The 20,086-nt window shown below is 44.8% G+C and overlaps 1 protein-coding gene across 2 annotated transcripts in view; it reads left to right on the top strand.

Moving 5' to 3' along the window:
• ITFG1 (integrin alpha FG-GAP repeat containing 1) overlaps positions 1 to 20,086 on the top strand; it is a 131,230-nt gene that overhangs the window by 17,513 nt on the left and 93,631 nt on the right. For both annotated transcript variants that reach the window (XM_053270345.1, XM_053270344.1), the window contains exon 7: positions 18,144 to 18,202. In XM_053270345.1, coding sequence (XP_053126320.1) covers positions 18,144 to 18,202 — 59 coding nt within the window. The remainder of the gene's footprint in view (positions 1 to 18,143; positions 18,203 to 20,086) is intronic.

The following is a 20,086-nucleotide window of genomic DNA, read 5'->3' as shown; positions in this document are numbered from 1 at the left end:
GGTACTCAGACGGAAGGATAGTAAAGTGTAACTGGGAGGAGAGCTCATCTTGTAGCAAGCATGACTTATCCCCTTAGGTAAGCAGGGTCTACCCTGGTTGCATTTGAATGGGAGACTAGAAGTGTGACTAGCACTATAAGTTCTTCCCCTTGGGATGGAGTTGCTCTGGGAAGAGCATCTAGGTTACAAGTTCCCTCCCTGGCTTCTCCAAGATAGGACAAGATTTTTTATTTTGATTTTTTTAAAAAATAGGACAAGATTTTTTTTATTGAACCAACAAACTACCAAAGCATATAGTACGTTGAGAGATGCCTGCCTGCAACCTTGGAGAAGCCACTGCCAGTCTGTGAAGACAATACTGAGCTAGATAGACCAAGGGTTTGACTCAGTATATGGCAGCTTCCTATGTTGTGTTTTGAACTGTGTATTTCTGGATCCACCTTTCATTTTGGTGGTTTCATAAAGAAGAACAAAAACAATAAATCCCCTTATTCTTAAAATATTTGGACTTTCTCTATTGGAGTAACGCCTTATGCCTAAAGCACTCCCCCACTAACACAGGCAGTAGATGTGATAGGAGAAGACTGTTGAAGATAAACAGTGGCAGCAGGTACAGGAACCCTCACACTGTTGTTGAAACAAAGCAGTCAAATGTAGAACTCCTACCTTCAGGAAACGTCTAACTAAAAAAGACTGAGTGGCTTTTGTATAACTAAAGGCAACTGTCTCTGTGCATCACATATCAAATATAAACTCCAGAAGGAGGAGCTTACCACCTAATACACTCACAATTGAAAACTACAGGAGGACCTTGATATTTGCAGGGGTTCTGTTCCACGCTACAACCGCGTATATGGAAAGCATGGATATTGAGGCATTAGGGCAATGGGGAATTGGGGGTTAGGTTCCCAGTTTGAGGAAAACCTCCAAAAACATTGATTTTTTTGGGGTGGGGGGAGCAGATGCGGGGGGAAATGACTATAATCTCAGCTGCTCCTTCTAGTTGTGCTGAGCCCCCAAATGCCTCCAAACGGGCCAAAAATCACTATTTTTGTGTTTTGTTTTTTAAAATAGAGCCATTTAGAGGCTCCGAAACACAAAATGGTGGTTGGAAATGACATCTGTGGTCATTTCTGGCCACCCCCAACCAACGGATATGCGAGGTTGACAGGATCCCCCCGCCCCCACTGTTTTCCCCGTGTATGCCCATGTCAGGTGTCTATTACCCGACCGCGGATACATGAATCCGCAGATATAGAGTCGGTGGATATCGAGGTCTTACTGTATATACGAGTCCTGCTCAATTTCACCAAATGACCCATCTTATCAAGTATCCTATTTCCCACCATAGCCAAACAGATGCCTTTGGGAAGACCACAAAGCAGGACCTGGGCAATAGCTGCCCTTCACTATCTCCCCAGCAGCAAATGGGAATCAGGCCTACTGCCTCTGGACCTGGAGGCTTCACTTACTCCCCAAGATCAATGGCTGCTGATGGACCATGAATTTGTTTTAGTTCAGGAATGAGAGATCTCCTTCTTCTGAAATGGCAGCCCAATGTGCAACCTTTTCATTTTGTTTAAGGGCCTGTTAAATAAAGGTCTCATTCAATAAATATGCCTCTTTTCCCAACCAATGTTCATTAACTCCAGAGAGAGGCCACGATTGCTCCCGCTCCTCAAATAAATGTATAATATATGACTTCATCTTCATCTCCCATGCGGCAGTATGCAGTACTTTAACATTCTTGTTGTTGCTGTTTTATTTCATAAAAGCTACATGCTTGGCTTTCTGCTGGCTAAAGTCCTCAACAATGCATGCAGCACTCACAATCCAATACAGCCATGAGACGCCCAGACCGTTGTGGAAATCATATAATGCAGAGCAGTGGATCAGACTATTATCATGGTTTGATCCCAGGAGCGGAGCTGTAATAGGGGGCACAGGTCCCCAGAACCTGGGCTGTCCTGCCTCTGGGGCTGCCTCGCTCCATTTCTGGAGCCATCTCACTCACCCCTTCTCCTCACCTTGCCACTGCGGGCACTCAGAAGCCCCCACCTTCATGGCAGCGGCGCACTCACTGACCCTACCGGCCTCTGCGCATGCATAGAGACCAGCTGAGTGGTAGGGGCTGGGCAGCCTCCTTGCGGGCTGCTGGGTCAGGGGGTGCGCCACCAACGTAGGGGCGGGGCTACCCATGAGAACATGGGCCACCCATGCCCTTCCTCTGCCACTGTTGGATCCCGATTGGTTTTCATAAACCACAACTAGACCAAGCCACAGTTCCCAGAGTGTGGCCATCGTGGGGGAAGTGTGGTTGGTGCAAAAGTGGAAGTATCTCTTCCTCTTTTGAGGACAAAGACGGGAGGGAGCTCGTGAGGGCTGGCTCTCCCATGATGGCTAAAATCATAGTTGTTATCTGAAGCGACCCAGTGTAGCCTCCTGGTTGACCCACCAACTGTTTGTAGAGGCAAATAAAGGCAAAAATACTGCTTTTCCTCTTGAAAGAGAAGGAATGATATTGAGAAGGAACGATATTGGCCCTGTCCAAGTGCATATTGAGCGTGATTCAAATTGACCTCAATGCATGTGCAGACAGAGCCAACATGGTGATATTTATTACCCTGATTAGTTAGTTGAATCTACTAGTGTAACGTTATGAATGTGCCCCCTCTCTAACATTTTTCTCCATTTGGAGGCATTTTTGATCTTTAAAAATGGCAGCCATTCAGGCCTGGTATTTCCTTGTGTGGGCACCATGCCTAGATATACAGAGTTCTCTAAAGAACCTTTCAGAACCCTGTTCCTCCCCTCAGGCACATACCATCATTGTATGAGGCTGTGATGGATAGTAGGAAGCCTGTGTGTGCTTCCCAGATCCCCTTCCATAGGGATACAAAGGATACCAAGTCAGACCCTTGGTCCATCTAGCTCGGTATTGTCCTTACTGACTGACTGCAGCTCTCCAAGGTTTCAGGCAGGAGTCTCTCCCACATCCACCTGGAGATGCTGGGGAGTGAACCTGGGACCTTCTGCTTGCAAAGGAGATGTTCTACTATTGAACTGCGGCCCTATCCCCATTCTTGCTTCAGAACTCAAGGGTTTTTTTGTTTTGTTTTAAATGCTATAAGCTGCCTTGGAGGCCTTGTGTGTAAAGGCAGAGTAGACGTCCCATACATAATACATACATACAATCAATATGTGAATGAATTCACGGGCCTCCGTAGTTTGGCGCAGCGGCCATTTTCATGCCAGGCCTCGCAGAGGCCATTTGCGCATGTGCAGTGGCGTCAAAAATGGCCGCTGTGCTGAGCTCTGCCGGCCGGAAGGGATGATTACAGAGGCTGGTGGGCGGAGGGGGAACCTCTGCGGAACCCACCCACATCCCGCCCCAAGGAACTCCCCCAAAGTGGAGCAGGTAACCCCCCTCCCAAAAAAAACACAAACAAATTCACGAAACCCACCCACCCCGGACTGAAACGAACTGGGGAGGATTCAAGGAGGTGCCGGACCGAACTGTTCCTGTCAGGTTCAAGTCCGGTCCGGACTTGAACCGAACCAGGCCAGCCGGTTCCGTGCACATCCCTAGTAGCAGCTCCCCAAGTCTTTCCCAGACCTACCTGGAGATGCTGCCAGAGATTCGACCGGGGGCCTGCTCTTCCACTGAGCTACAGCCCCATCCCCAACCCTGCCCCATCTCCATGGCCAAAGCATTCCCCAAAGGAGAGGAGAAGGTCAAACAGGATTCTGCTGTGCCCTTCTAGGATCCCTCTGCAGGCATTCCTGTCCTGCTCGTACATTGCTTGGAAAATTTAAACATTAAAAAAATGCCTTCAGAGGAACAGAGGAAGACAACTGACAGGGAAGCCGGCGTCCTACATGGAGCGAACAAACTCTTTATTTTTGCAACAGATGTTGCCAAAATATAGCAAGCCAGCTGAACTATTTTTGACAGTTAGATCATGGTAAAGAGCTTAACAGATTTAAAGAGTCTCTGAAAAAGGGAAAACAATCCTCTCTAGTCGTAGAATCTTTATGCCAATTTACTTTCTGCCTAATACATTTTCAGACTGCCAAGGTATTAAAGTAACCCCCCCCCCCCCCCCGCCACCGCTCCCCAGAAGTTGGCTTTCTTACCTTGGCCAGGATCCAAAAAAAGCAAAAAGCACACGAACTAGTTGGAAGGCTTTGGACGTGTGCCTTTTAAAGGCAAAAGCCTCACAGAGCACAAGGCAGGCTGCTTTTGGAACCGAAGGGAGTTAGGCACTTAGGAACACAGGAATCTGCCTTCTGCCGAGAGAAGGTTGGTCCATCCACTCTCCAAGGTTTCTGGCAGGAGTCTTTCCCAGCCTTGTTTTTATTATTTTTATTTATTTATTTGATTTGTATACCGCCCTTCCAAAATGGCTCAGGGTGGTATACAATTAAAGCAGACCACTAAAACAGTAAGCAGCTAAAACAAATTAAAAAATAACATAACAATTAACAATTTAAAAACATTTTAAAACAGCAATTAAACAATTACAGTGATTAAAATCCCAAAATCAGGTTTTTAATTTTAAAATAAACCAGATATTTAAAAACCCCAAAATTTAGAAAGCTGAGAAAGCTTGGGCGAAAAGATGGGTTTTCAGGTGTTTTTTGAAAATTGCCAGAGATGGGGAAATAATGCAGACAGACGTCTCCAGGTGATCTCAATGGGTGGTGGGGTTCATGACGAAGAAGACGCTCTCTTAAATACCCAGGGCCCAAGCTGTTTAGGGCTTTATAGGTTATAACTACACCTTGCATTTTGCCCGGAAACATATCGGCAGCCAGTGTAACTCCTTCAACACAGGAGTAATATGGTCTCTCCTAAATGACCCAGAGACCAGCCTGGCTGCTGCATCCTGAACCAACTGTAGTTTCCAGACTACGTACAAGGGCAGCCCCACATAGAGTGCATTACAGTAATCCAGTCTGGAGGTTACCAGCAGATGTACCACTGTTTTGAGGTCATCTGTCTCAAGAAATGGACGCGTCTGGCGTATCAGCTGAAGCTGATAAAAGGTACCTCTGGCCACTGCCTCAACCTGGGACACCAGGGAGAGGCTCGGATCCAGAAGCACCCCCAGACTGCGTACCTGTTCCTTCTGGAGAAGTCTGACCCCATCCAGAACAGGCAGATCAAAATCGTCTCCCTTAGGCTTTTTCTTTATGAAACCAATGTATCTGTAGGTTACCCCTTAGTTTCCAGCTCTTTAGGAAATAGATCTTGGATAATGAAGGCTGTTGAGTTCTCAGTTTAAGTGGGGGGGCACAATTTAGAGGGGGGTATATTTCTAAAAATGAACTTGAACCCTAGCAACACTTCACCGTTGGGTTTTCAGAGTTTAACGTGAGGTGTTTCAAAGCCTGGAAAATATGAACATCACCCGGAGCAAAAATAATATTGATCTAATCTATCTCAAGGAGATAACATTCTTTCGGTATCCCGGGGCATCCTAATCTTGTTGCAAGTACAGATTTATTATTTCAGGAATTATTCCTTGCCTGGAAGGTCTTTTTATCAGTAGAATTAATAGCCTTGACCCAAGTAATGTGTTTCCGCATGTTGCTGAACAAGTTCCTCGACTCTTTTATATATGGGAATTGAGAGTAAGATAAATATGAAATGCGGAAACACTCTTGTCTAAATATATAGTAGCTGCCGTATCTTCTTGGGTGCAAAGTACCTACAGTTTAAAATGGTGGTCTCGACACCGATAGCAGTGATGTGAGCACATCGTGAGTTATATGAGGGAAGCTGTTTTGTGTTGAATACACCTTTGGAAGATTGTGTATGTGCTTCTCAGCATTGTGTTATCTGTTCTGTCAGATCAATTGTCTGTATCGTCTGAAAACTGCTTCACTGTTGCAGTGGTACTGGATTCACTAGCCCAGGGATCCTCACACTTGGGCCTCTCTCTAGTTGTTGTGGAACTACAGCTCCCATGATGCTATTGTAGCCGGGGATGATGGGAGTTGTAGTCAAACAACATTGGGGATCCAAGTTTGAGCACCCTTGGTGTAGGAAGTTATACCTCCCCTTTGCAATTCGACTATAATTTATTTGCTTTATTTGTGTCTAGTTTTTGCTCCATCTTTCTGTGATACTAAAATGATGATTTTGGTTTAATGCTTTAACCAAAGAGAATGTAATTACAGTGTAAAAGTACAATATCTGGCATCTTTGCGATGATTTGTAATTAAGAAAAGTAAATATTTATTCTAATTCAGTTAGCAATATTGACAACTGCAAATCATAAAATTGGGGACAAATAAAGATAGTTTCCAGACTGGCATATTAAAAAGCTTAACAGCAATAATGCATCAAAGTCAAAATTGCTACTAACCAAATGGAAATTGCCATGTTCCTACTTAATTGCTGCAGTGCATTGTACGTGAGGCGACGCTTCAAGAATATTTGGAATTACACCTGGTTTAGCGCTGCTTTCGGGGAGCCCATGTAATGGAGTACGTTGTTCCAGTCGTCTTCATTTTATTTAATCAGCACTGGTCCCTTTCTTGCTCCTGGGCCCCAATTCAAGATGCTAGTTTTGACTTTTAAAGCTCTAAGTGGCTTGGGTCCAGGGCAGGGTTCCCTGTAACGGATTCCCAGAAGTTGTCGCCTATAACTCCCAGCACCCCCAGTCAAAGACCCTTGCAGCTGGGCATGATGGGAGTTGTAGTCAAGAACATCTGGGATGCCTGTTACACGGACAATGGTCCAGGGTAACCGAAGGAGCACCTTACTCCATATGAATTGTCCTCTTTGCTTAGCAGGGTCTGCCCTGGTTGCATTTGAATTCAACCAGGACTACATGCGAGCACTGGAAGATATTCCCCTCTAAGGATGTGGCTGCTCTGAGAAGAGCACCTGCATGCCTGTGTCCAGAAGGTTCCAAGTTGCCTCCCTGGTGGCATTTCCAGATAGGGCTGGGAGACCTTAGGAAAGCTGCTGCCAATCTGTGTAGGCAATACTGAGCTAGGTGGACCAATGGTCTGACTCGGTATATGGCAGCTTCCTGTGGTCCTATGAGTTTGCTTGCTCACTGAGATCATCCAGAAGGCTCTACTCTGGCTTCCTGTGTTAGCTGAGGTCAGGCTGGTGGGGACTCAGGAGTCAGGACTGCTTTCTTGGCCTCACCCAAACCATAGAACCCCCACTTCTCCCATCGTGACTTTTTGGAAGCTGGCAAACCCCACCCTCTTTTCTTGAGATTTTGGCTTGGCAGTTCAGCAGCTTACTGTCTGCCTTTTTGGCTGCTGTGTGCACTTTTTATTTTGTCTGCTATGTGTTTAGATTTTTCTTTTTAAAATGCTGACTTTGAACAGGATCCAGACTAAGTTAGTTGTGACTAAGCAGCCTTGAAATAAATGAGACCAGTTAGTAATGACTGACTGAAATCCCATTAATTTCAGTGGCAGGACTAAGTCTGATGCATGTTAAACGCAACCGGGATGATCTTTTTCAACTTCTGCTGCTTTTAGTTTTGCAAGTCTTTTATTGAAAAACAGCGGTCTTCTTTGTCGTAGTCTGGATCCTTCCCACTGTCTCTTTCAATATTGCTTCATTGTCCAACATCCAAATCACTCAGCGAACACTGTGCACTCAAGGGGTCTTTAGATGCGTGTTTGTCAAATAGCATCCCTCCCTGCCAGGCGGCAAACTATTTCAGGAACTGAGGAATGTCTCAATAGGACATTTCTGACATTATCTGGGCAGGAGCTACCCTTCGAAGAAAGGAGTGCAAAAGGAGCAGTGGGTGGTCCAAACTCTTGGGCTGCCTCTTCTTAAGGAATTTTCTGGATCCTGGCCTAGGGGCTTTTCAAGTGTTAAAGCACCCTCATGTGTGATGGTTGCATTTGGCAGGTGTATTGGCATTTGCTGCACAAAGTAGGCTCGGGAGCATGTTGCTCTGAGAGAAGAAAAACATAGGAAGCTGCCTTACGCAGAGTCAGAGCATTGTAGCTCTGTACGGGCAGCTGCTTTCCAAGGTTTCAGGCAGGCGTCCTTTCCGGGCCTGCCTGGAGGTGCTGTCAGGGAGTGAACCTGGAACTTTCTGCATGAAAAGCAGACGCTTGCTTTGTTTGTTCTTGTTTGTTTAAAATGTTCACACTCTGCCCCTCCAGTGCACTGAGAAAATACTAAACAATATAAAATAAACAGACCTGGTTAAAACCACATTTAAAAGTTACAAAGAAGTTAAAAGCTAAAAAAATCCAACCAGTACAGATATAAGCAGTGGAGAAAGCATTAAAAGGCCTCTCTAAAAAGATGAGTCTTTTGTTCTTTAAAAACTTTGAAGGAGGGAGTGTGGCGCAACTCTTCCGGGAGGGCACTCCTGATGGGCCACAGCCGAAAAGGCCCTGTGTCCCTAATCCCCATCAACCAGATGTCCATTGGTGGCAAGGCCATGATCAGTGGTTTACTCTACCACTAAATTATGGCCTCCTCCCCGAGAAGAAATCAACACAGCCTGGGAAACTGTCACCATCCAGCTCCCCAAATTCTAGCAAAGGTACTCCCTCGAGCTGTCAGCTTAGAGCTACCAGGAACCATCATTCTGGAACCTGGGGAGGAGAGACAGACATTGCCTATCCGTTCCCCTGATTTAAGAGCCAAGATCTCCAGATCTAGCTCTTAGTCTAATTGTTGCTTGTTATATAGGTTTTTATTGGTGTTTGTTTGTGTTAATGCTTTTATGTAAACCGCCATGGGAGATCTGCCTGGAAAGGGTTATATACATAAATAAAAATACCTTGTTTTGTGAGGCTTTGGAATATTCGAAGGAGCAGATGGATGAGCCAGTAGAAAATGGGTGCAAAGAGGCAGGAACAGCAAGGCAGGCATCTGAAAATGGGCATTTTGTGTTGGTTTGGAAATAGCCCAACTGCCTGCTCGCTTGGATGTTTGCCTCCTCGTTTCTGGAGGCTGAGCGCACACATCCAAAACGTGCTGCTTTCTGTTAAATCAGTTGTAATGAAAGAAAATAAGCACGTAAACATCACATTCTGTTATCCTCTGCTGGGATAAATGGAAACAATGATTGTTGGGGGAGAGAACTAAATGCCTGTCTATTGAGATTGTACTCAACAGCAGTCAATGTAAATTTCTCTCTGTGTGTGTGTGTGTGTGTGTGTGTGTGTGTGTGTGTGTGTGTTTTCCGGCCTCCAGACCGTGTAAGCATTGTGGGAAAGGGTAATCTGATGTACTGCTGACTGCTTGTTCAGGAGATGTTGGATGTTTTGTGTAATAGGTTCTGTGAGGAGGCAGGCAGAGACATTTCAGGGAGAGGTTCGACAGCCTTTCTGCCTTGTGCATTGCTAATTGTCATGCAGGTAACATCCCTCCTCCGCACCCAAGTGAGGGCACTGCTTTGTTTACTACCTTCGTTCCTTTCCTGCTAGCCATAAATCTGCTAGCTGGCCGATAGTTTGCACATCAACTCCTCGGATTCTCTTTCCTTACAAGTCTCCTGTTTCGAAACCTGAATTTGAGCTTGCAGCTTAATAATAACATTGCAGTCCAAGGTGCCAGACACAAATTAACAGCACTCTGGGGTCGGATTTTAACTTGGAAAGGATAACTGCATCCCCTTCAGAAACACACTTTCCTCTCTGCGTTCATCTGCATTCCTAGGCAGGATTCCACCAAATTACTCGGCCATGGTGATTGGCCCCTCCCAACCTTGGCGAACACGCTGATGAGGTTTCTGATGAGGTTTCCGCAGGCTTTAAAGTTGACTATTTGTTTGGATCATTAGCATAAATGTTAGAGGCAGAAAGCGGGCCAACTCAGTCTGAAGGAGCTTTGGGGGGGAAGAACCCATTATCGCTACTAATTCCAGGCTAAAGGCAAAATAAAGCCTGAGGATGGAGATTTCCAATCCTCCCTGTGAATGGAGAAGCTTGTAGTTCAGGAGTGGGCGGGAGGGGGCGGGAATGGAGGGGGAGAGTCATGAAAGGAAGGGCAGGAAAAATGCAGAGCAGGGATGGATATCTCTCTCCATCTTTGATGGAGCGTCTCTGCACAAAAGGGCGTTTGTTAAGCAAATCTCGGCTGACACCCAGACTAAGTCATTGAAATTAATGGAGTGCGTTAATTATGACTAACTTGATATGTTAATTTCAATGGGCCTACTCTTTAGTAATTTAGTCTGGATGTCAACCACTGTGTGATACAGCCTGACTCTATACCTGTTTGCTCAGAATTAAATCCTACTGACTTCAGGGGCGCTTATAACCCCAGGTAATTGTGAATAGGATTGCAATCTTAGAGGATCGTAAGAAGTCAGAGTTTGTGGTCAGGAGTAGTTAGATGTAAGGAAGTGTTGTTATACTTAATATAGGATGGATTCAGACATAACGGGAAACGGGAGGTCCCTTCACCTCCAGTTTCCTCGCCCGCACATCCAAATTCAGGAAAATGGAGTTTGTAGTGGAAAGGAACCTATGGTTTCCCTCCCGGTTTGAGCTGGTTGCTCCAATAGAATGAGCTTGGAACACTCAAAACCTTCTGAGCACTATTCTGGCCTCTGCTCACGCCCATCAGCCATTTGCATGGTAGTGCTGACCATGCAAATGGCTGCCGTGCATGCACAGAGGCCAGAAGAACACCATTTTGGACTCCAGAATGGCGCTCAGAACACTCGAAATGCTGCGAGTCAGAACGTGGTCATTCTTTCCCGAGCTTAGAACACTCAAAACGATCTGTTGCAAGTTGGAATGTTCCAAGCTCGCAACATTCTGCACATCCCTACAGACATTGGAAATCTCTGCTGGTTTTTGGTGTGTTGTGTTTTTGTATCATTGGGTTTGTTTGTTTGTTTTAAATGTAGAGTTACAACAATATTGTGCACATCCACGTATCCTACATTTCAAAAGGCATGTGGGGGGCTAATGTTTTGCTACAGGATTATGCTGAGGGTTTTTTTTTACGAGAATCAGATGTTGAATGCAAATGAGAAATTAATTGGTTTTCTTACAATAATGTTTAGCTTATGAAGTGTTGAACATAAAAATAATGAGTTTCTAAAGCCTGCTGATATGGAGTGGGGGTTCTTCCAGTGCTCATGGCGCTATTGCAAACTTTTTGCCCAGAATAAATGGCATTTCCAGTGATCATTGCTATGCTTTAAATGCAAAACTCCCAGAGGATAAATCCCAGTTGATCTGCATAATCAGAAACATAATTTATCTGTAGAGAGCTCATTTAATACCTGTATGTTTAAATGAAGCTCCGGGGTTGGAATATAGACATAGTCAATCTTTTGCATGGATGGTAGTTAGCTATGTCCATTGTAATCTATTCCCAATGCAACGTTTAGTACTGATTGTCATAAATCTGTTGAGTTTTGAAACATTAAGTATTTGAAGCATTTAAGACATTGCTCTGGAATTCGGAACTAGTTGCTCCCGATAAAATATCTTTTTGATTCTCATTGATATTTAGTGCGGGGTTTGCTTTTAGCTAACATATTGAGCAGGCATCTACAAATCCACCTGCCAACTCCCCAGTGGTGAGTTCTCCCAGTCTCTGGCAAGCAGCACTGCCAGCACCACATACATCGCGGAGGTCTCATTTCCTCTGTCGTTTTTGAGAAGGCAAGAAACAGCAGGGATTGGCAGGAATCCTTTCCAAGCAGCAGGGAAAGGCTCCCCCAGTTTCTTACCATCTCCAGTGCAAATGACAGGAGACCTGCCTCTCTCCTAAGCCCCCTGCTTGGGTGCCAGAAAAGGATCTGAGGGAGGAGGGGATTGGTGGCGGCCACAAAAAATGGCTGGCTAGTGAGCTAAACCTAAATGTGTGGTTCCCTGGTATTAAGTAACATTGAAGGAAGCTATGCTTAAAAAAAAAAAAAACACCACCAACCCACAGCTGATATATAGTCAAGGTTTCCCATGGACGGCATTGATTAAAGCAGTTAAAATTTCGCTGTCCTTGTATAGCGGTATGAGTCCTTGTATCAGAGCAGATAGAGACATTTATATTCCAGTACATCAATCTTCAAATAATGTGATGTTCTATGAAGATGATGTAAATTTATCTTGCAACACCCATCTACCTCCCTTACAGCTCATAAATGAGTCGTAGATCGTTTTGAGGCAGCTTCAAGTCTATGAGTGTATATGAAATTAATTTAGGTTAACAAAGAAAGACTGAACTAGGGGAACTTTCAGGTTCCAGGGGGAAGTAGTGATAAATTCTGCCCACCACCACCACCACTTGCACACACAAACACACACACGCCTTAGCCTCCTTTAGAAAGAAATGGAAGCTTTAATCAAGGATAACCTGCTCTCTATCATGAATCAAATGGGCCTCAATATGAGAGACTGGGTCAAATTTAAGAGCTAGGGAAGGTGCCTTATACCAAGTCAGACCCTCGGTCCATCTGGTTCAGTATTGTCAATACCAGGTGCTCCCAACAGGGGGTACTAGAACTCCTAGGGGTATTTGAAGAGCTCCCAGGGGGTACTCGGAGCCCTCCTGGTTCCCCACACCGCACCGTGCTATTTGTTCCCCATCAGAGGATCGCCAGCTTGAAGCTGACAGATCCTCACTAATGTGTCCAGATCCTCACTAATGTGGGAGAGAGGAGGGTGAAAGTGAGCAGAGGGCTCCTCCTCTGCTCCTGGTTGGCTGGCTACGGGCTGAAGCTCAGTGTACCCTTCCCCTCAGCCTGACTGGCCGGCTTCAGAAAATTAGCACTGAGTGCTCCCATTAAAATGGAACAAAGAAACTTCTCCCATTAATCGGAGTAAAGGTAAGGTGTGCCGTCGAGTCGATGTCGACTCCTGGAGACCACAGAGCCTTGTAGTTTTTCTTGGGTAGAACACAGGAGGCGTTTCCCATTGCCATCTCCCGCGCAGTATGAGATGATGCCTTTCAGCATCTTCCTCTATCGCTGCTGCCCAATAGAGGTGTTTCCTATAGTCTGGGAAACATACCAGTGGGGATTCCTCATGAGTAACTTAATCTGGATATAAGGCAGTGGCTTGAGTAGTCTGTCTCATGACTGTAGACTTTTAAAGTTGTATGTGCATAAATGCGCACACATACACAAAAATTTCATGGGGTACCTTCGCTGAAGGTTTGTGACAGAAGGGGTACACATGTTAAAAAAGGATGGGGACCTCTAGTCTACACTGACTGGCAGCAGCTCTCCAAGGTTTCCGGCAGGAGTCTTTCCCAGTCCTGCCTGGAGATGCTGCCAGGGAGTGTACCTGCGACCTTCTGCATGCAGAGCAGGAATTTTGACATGGAGCGGCAGATTCCCATGCCAGATGAGAGTCCCTAAAGGGACACCAAAAGGGTTCCTCAGCACCTTTAACTAAAGATTGTTGCTCAGCCTCAGGTGGGGAGGGGAGGTGTGCCAAGCAGCATCACTCCCTCCTCCTCCTCACCTCAAGATTGGCTGCTTAATGCTCAGCGACATTTCCCTCGCTGTTGCACCTGTCAGTCATGGTGAGGGAGGGATGAGCTGAAGTAGAGCACCAGTCAGCCAGTCAGGAGGAGAGGAGGAGGGAGCAGTGCTGCCCGGCATTCCTGCCCCCTCCCCTCCTGGAGAGGACTCGTCTCACTTGAAGCCAACAGGAGTCCTCAGACCAGAACTGGGTGGGGAGGTGGAAGGAAGGGAACAAAGAGTGAGCTGTTGCCCAGCCAGACGGCGGGTGGGGAGGGCTCCCCAGTCCCAGGGACACTTGGTCCCACCTTGTTCAATTTTAGCTATGCCCCTGGATTGAGAAGACTTGGAGTCAAACACCCAAGTTAACTGGGTGACCTTGGAATGCCCCCCCCCCCAGCCTAACTTGCCTGGGTTAAAATTGGGGCTCGGGGGAGGAGAAGCAGAATATCACAAACTGTTTTTGAAAGTTGCCTCCATTTCAAAAGTGTGTTTGCCTTGCAGTATTGGGAGGGCGAAAGTTGCATTCTGTACAACACCCAGACCAAAGCTTTCTTGAGAGTGAGAAGCTACCGTAGCTGTGGGTTCTTTGGCTCCAGCCCATCACACCTTAAGAGCCCTACAGAAAAGATTATAAATGGATCTGGCATATTAATAGGCACTAGATGAAGAATTTTTTTTTTTATAAACAGCAACATTGCATTATTTGCATACGGTAAGAGGTAGATTGCCGTGTGTTTGCTGAATAATTTTTGCAGTAAACAATTACAACTGCTACACCTGGAAACCTGGGAACAGCAAGCCAAATTTGCCAGATGTTTATTTCAAGGGTCCCCCTTTCACTAGCTGTCTAAATACGATAATACCTGGAAATGCCACATTAGAATGGCAGTGTTTGTAGGCGAATATAGAACAAAAATTCTACAATTTGACATAGTTTATGAGTTTCTGTGTAATGTTTCGAAGATGAGGAAGTAATGCCTTTCTTTTTAAAATCGCTATCTAATTACATTTCAGATTTCCCTAAAGAGGTATAGTAATATTAAATTTTCTGACAATCTATTTTTATGCAATATAGCCTCAATCTCGAAGTGTTTGTGGCATGCATCCAGAAAGGTTCTTTGGGTCCAGCATAAGAGTTTACACACACACACACACACACACACACACACACACACACGCAGACAGTGTGATTTTCTACCTCTTTCCCCTTTTGAACAGCTGGCCTTCGTGCTGCATGTGACAAATGGTTGTTTTTTTTTTAAATGTCCCCCTCCATTTCCAAAGCATTTACTTGCTTATTTCTAGGATTTATATCCTGCTCTCCAGCCAATAAGGTTCTCAAAGTGACTTACTAAAGCAAAAATAAATTAAAGCATCCATAGAATAAAATTATTTGTTTGCTTGTTTACAATATGTATTTCCCACCCCACCCCTGCTGCTTGGGACGGCTCACAACAATAAGATAGATACAAGATACAATAAAAGTAATAAAATTAACTAAATTAAACAAAAAAAATTGTCAGATTAAAAACCACAATCATTATTAGGTTCAAATTAAAGGTTATTTTAAAAGCTAAAAACTGAAAAATATAAACCACTAAAATGATGCAGTGAAACCCTCAAATGTTTTTCAGTAATAAAACAACTAAAAGCAGCAGCAGAAGATACAAAACACCATTCCTGTTGTGCTTAAAACACACCAGGCAGCATCCAAACCAAGGCAGTCATGAAGTTAGTGGGACGTCAGTTAGTAATGGAACATAGGAGCTGCTGTCTACTGAGTCAGACCTTTGTTCAGTGCCCAATTTAGGCAGAAGCTACATAAGCCACAGCTTAGGACAGGGCTAGGCAAGTCTAGCCTTCCAGTTGCTGTTGAACTACAACTCCCATCATCCCTGGCCACAATCTGTTGTGGCTGGGGAAGATGGGGATTGTAGTTCAACAACAGCTGGAGGGCCAAGTTTGTCCACCCCTGGCTTAGGGCTTCCCATTCTGAAGGACTTCTGAATGCCAGAAAATGACTAAATTTCAAGGTTTGCATAATTCGTTGAAAAATACAGGAGAAAGGGGTCAAAGACTGTAAAACAGACATTCTGATAAGACAAAATATACTTGCATGGCTACACAGTCATTTATCATATTGAGTTTATAGATCTGTGCAGAAATAACTGTAAACGCTAGTCTCAATGTTTTATTAGACCAGGGCTTTGGCCCTCCTGCAGATGTTGGCCTACAGTTTCCATAATCCCTGGCTATTGACTGCTGTGGCTGGGGATTATGGGAGTTGTAGTCCAGAAACAGCGAAGTTGAGCAGCCCTGGTTTAGACCAATGCCCGCCATCACAGTTGCAGACAATGTTTGCCTCTTTGGACTCTTTGCCAGCCCTGCTTGGAGATGTCAGGGATTGAATCTGGTTGCAGATGGTCTACTGCTGAACTATTGCCCATCCCAGACTACTGCTCACTGATGTCCGTGCTGCTTAGCCATGACACTGACTAGTTTGGATGCTGCCCATCATCTACAAATAGCCTGTATAGCCTCTGTGTGTGTGTGTGTGTGTGTGTGTGTGTGTGTGTGTGTGTGTGTGTGTGTGTGTGTGTGGTGGTCCATGCTATTTTGTCTCCTAGCCAGGATTGTTGGGTGTCACAATTCAAGAGATTCCCTGTATCCTCCTACACTCGCACAGGCATCCTGGGAATGTCTTAAGCTTTGATAATGGGAATAAGATGACTTGCTTTCATGAGAGTACAAATCCATGTTGGATCCAGGGCACAGAGAGGAAAGTGGTACCTTTAAACCAAGAGGATACAGTCTCACTTCAGTCACTGTTAGCACTACAATAAATTGAACTGGTTGGCACTGGTATGCCATGGAAGGCTTTTTCACCCAGGATAGAGAAACACCCCTCTCTTCATTCAAAGAAAACCATGACCAATTGCGGTTTTCCATTTCCTACCAAAAATGCAGGCTGTGTGTGATTCTAGGTTTTTCCTATCACTGTCCTTCTGACCTGATGCAGGGCTGAAATCCAAGATGGATACCGCCCATGTTCAAGACTACTGTGTTGTCCTGGCATACTTCTGCGTTTCCTCTGTTTTCTATTTGGCCCTAAGCTTTCAACACATACACAACTTCTGCTTGCAGTTTCAGGCAGCTGCTTCTGAAAGCCGCTTGTCTCCAAAAACAAAAAACCCAAAGGCAAACCATAACCATCTCATGGATAAACAAATAAAGGCAGCGTGCATTTATGCTAGATGGAACGCACCTCGCCTCTTAGAAGCACCGCTGCATTTCTGCTAACTTAGTAAGCCTTTTAGACACTTAAATTATTGTCTTTGCATTCGCTCTTTGTAGTCGGACTCTTTCTTTTTTTCTTATTCCTCTAAATCCTCACATTTCTTCCTCCCACACACCAAATAGCTAAACACATGCTTTGTTTTATTGCTAAGCTGCGTGACACCACAACCATTAGTATTGTTGGCTGTGTGAGTGAAGACAAAACAAAAAAATCCAATCTCCATTTGTTTCGGAGAGATGTCTTATTATTCTAGTCCTATCACAGCCTGATTTAAATAACTTGTGTGTATGTTCTTTAAAACAAAGTTTGCCTGGTTGAACTGTTGGTTTCCAAGATCAAGCTGCTTCTTAACCTCCCGCATGTGTGAGTATAATATACACAAGGAAGGAGGGGACCCTGCCTCTTACTTGATGCAGGAAAGATGTCTGGAGTCCTTAACATAGCTACAAAACCAAAATAAGGGCAAATGTGTTAATTTCCCCCCTCTCTGAAGTTTCAGTTGATACAAATTACAGAAGCTAAATTATTAACTGGAAATAACCTCGAATAGACTGGAACATAGCTCACTGTTCTGTCTTTAAAAGCTCCACTGGTTTTCTATGCATTTCCAGGCATAATGAACATTCAGAATTCACTAACAAGAGAAGTGATGATGACCACTAGCCTAAATGGTTTTAAGAAGATAATTAATCTATCTTTGTGGAGGATAGAGCTATCGCTATTTACTAAGGTCGCTTCTGTATGTTCAGAAGCAAAATCTATCTTAGACACACAGGCACTTAAGAGTTTGCCCATGCAGAAGGGGTGCTATAGAAATATTAGTCCATATCCGTTTGGCATATTCTACCCTACTTGTGATCTAGAACCAGACAACTGTACCATGCTTCAAATGTTGATTGCAGGTGTCCGGTTCCGGACTGTGTGGAGTTGCTCTGTGATTCTAGTGTGAAGGTTGAGTGCAAATCGGAGTATGCCGATTGAGCATCTGTACTAGTCCGGAAGTCAAGAAGGTAATTAGGACATGCATAGTGAGGTGTTGTGAGCCGGAAGATGGCTAGCCCTTGGTTTGGCACTCTCTGGGATCCAGCCCAGTGTTTTCCTCTACACCAAAAGCTGGGAGCCTCTGGATTCTAATAAGAGATCCTATGCCGGACAGAACTGTTCCAGTCACTGGCTTGAGAAGCTTTGGTCAGATTAAACTGAAGGTCCATCTACTCCGACAGTGGGCAGTTAAATGCCTTTGGGGAATCTTACAAGCAGAAGCCCAATTGTTATCCCCCAAATTATGGCATTCAGAAATAGCAAACGTACCCTAGTCTCTGGTTTAGGTTAAATGTACCTGGGTTGCACAAAAACGTAATCGCCATGGATATTTGTCGTCTTTTGACTTTTGTTCCTGTGTGTCTTTACAGATTTGTTTCTTACAACATCAGATTCCGGCCAAATTCAATTTGAAACATGGTTAAATCAGGTAAGAACAATAATAGCACAAATGTTCTAGAGTATTTATTATTTATGTGCCACATTTCTACGCCGCCCTATATAAAATATCAGGGCAAAAGGGGAAAGCAAATATAAATATACCCTTGGGCAGTGCATGAATTGCAGGATAATAGGTCAGGGAACCTTAATGACGTCCATAAACTCCACCCTTGACTCCTCTCAGTTTAGCCATATCGTGTCCACTTTACCCCTCCTAAAAGCAGTAGGCAAGGGGGCTGGGATAAAAGGAAAGGGGACTGGGGCCCATTTAGCAGCTCCATGATTTGAGCAGCGCCCTTAGGGCCCGTTGAAGAGGTCATTAGAGGATATTGAAGTCAGGTTCAAAGAGCTGCACTCCTGAGAATATGGCCGCTGTGTTGCCTTCCAACTTCTGCCTGTAGCTCAGAAGTAATGTTTTACGCAGTATCCTTTGCTCTGCAGGATTTTAGCACGACTGCCAGTTAAACCAATCAGTCTGCCCTAATGTGTACGTTAACAGGACTCCTATGGTGATGTCATCTGTTGTATGAGATTACTGTCATTTAATTTGTCAGCATGATGGCTTGTGAAGGAAAAATGTTTCGACAGAGTACCTCTTCCTTGTTGCCCTCAGGCTTTTGTATTGTTTAAAATGTGGCTGCAAATAATGTGGGCGAAACGAGGAGAGACCGTTAAGCAATTCGCCAGGTCTCCTCCTGTAGAGTTGGAGGGACTGCTTCATTCCCATGGAGGTGCCATGGCACAACTTGGGGTGTTGCGAAGTTGAGAAGAACACCTAGCATGGTTGCTTGCCTAGGGCAAGTGGCTAGCTGCAAAGCTGGGCCAATGTGGGAAAATGCTGATCACAAAGGGAATACAGAATGAAGAGGCCAGGAAGCAGTCAGTCAACTGGGCGACAGTCTCTGTTAGAAAGTTGTCCACATGGTTGAACAGCACTCTGTCGGAGACTCTACAGCGGTCCATTTTGGTACACAGGAAGGTACCTTTATACTGAGTCAGACTATTAGTCCAGCCAGCTCAGTATTGTCTACACTGACTGGCAGCGGCTCTCCAGGGATACAGGAAGGAGTTTCTCCCTGCCCAAGCTGGAGATGCTGCTAGGAAGTGAACCAAGCATGCAGATACTCTTCCACTGAGCTATGGCCCCATCCTCTAAGGTAGGTGTGGCTCTCCAGATGTTGCTGAACTGTAACTCCCATAATCCCCAGCTGTTAAGAAATTGTGGCTGGGGCCGATGGGAGTTGTTCAACAACATCTGGAGAGCCGCACATTGAACCCTGCCCTAAGGGGAATATCATCTATCTATCTATCAAATTTGTATGCCGCCCCAAACTTCTGTCTCTGGGCGGCTTACAACATCTTACCGTACTCACAGGTAGTCTCCACCCAAATGCAAACCAAGGCAGACCCTGCTTGGCAAAGGGGACAATTCATGCTCCAAGACCAGCTCTCCTCCCCAATGTTGGATTGAAGCTTTTCTCCAGGCACCAGTAGGGCCACCCTACATTTTAGATCACATGTGATGATTCCATAAAAGCTCTTCTAATTAAAATGCTCACTGATTCTATATTCTGTGAGAGTTCTAAAAAAATTATTTGGGTCTGCTTGCCAAAGCCACAAACGCTTTTGCTTCTTCTTTTTTTAAGGCTGACTGCTTAAATTGTTTAATAATATTTAAAAAGTAACCACAATGCACTCACTGAGGTTTATTTGCAACTACAATTTGAATGTATCCAAGAGCAGGAACAGCAAAACAAATGTACACAAACACCCTGGAAGCGTATAAATCATTTGCTATATTTTAATTTGCAAAGTAAGGAAATATTACGTTGTTATAGTTCTATCCTGCCCTTCTTTCAAGGAGCTCAGGGCA

The sequence above is a fragment of the Hemicordylus capensis genome, chromosome 9 (genome assembly GCF_027244095.1).
Source record: "Hemicordylus capensis ecotype Gifberg chromosome 9, rHemCap1.1.pri, whole genome shotgun sequence".
Taxonomy (NCBI): Eukaryota; Metazoa; Chordata; class Lepidosauria; order Squamata; family Cordylidae; genus Hemicordylus; species Hemicordylus capensis.
Note: the sequence above shows the minus strand (reverse complement) of the source record. Positions and strands in the feature narration are given on the sequence as shown.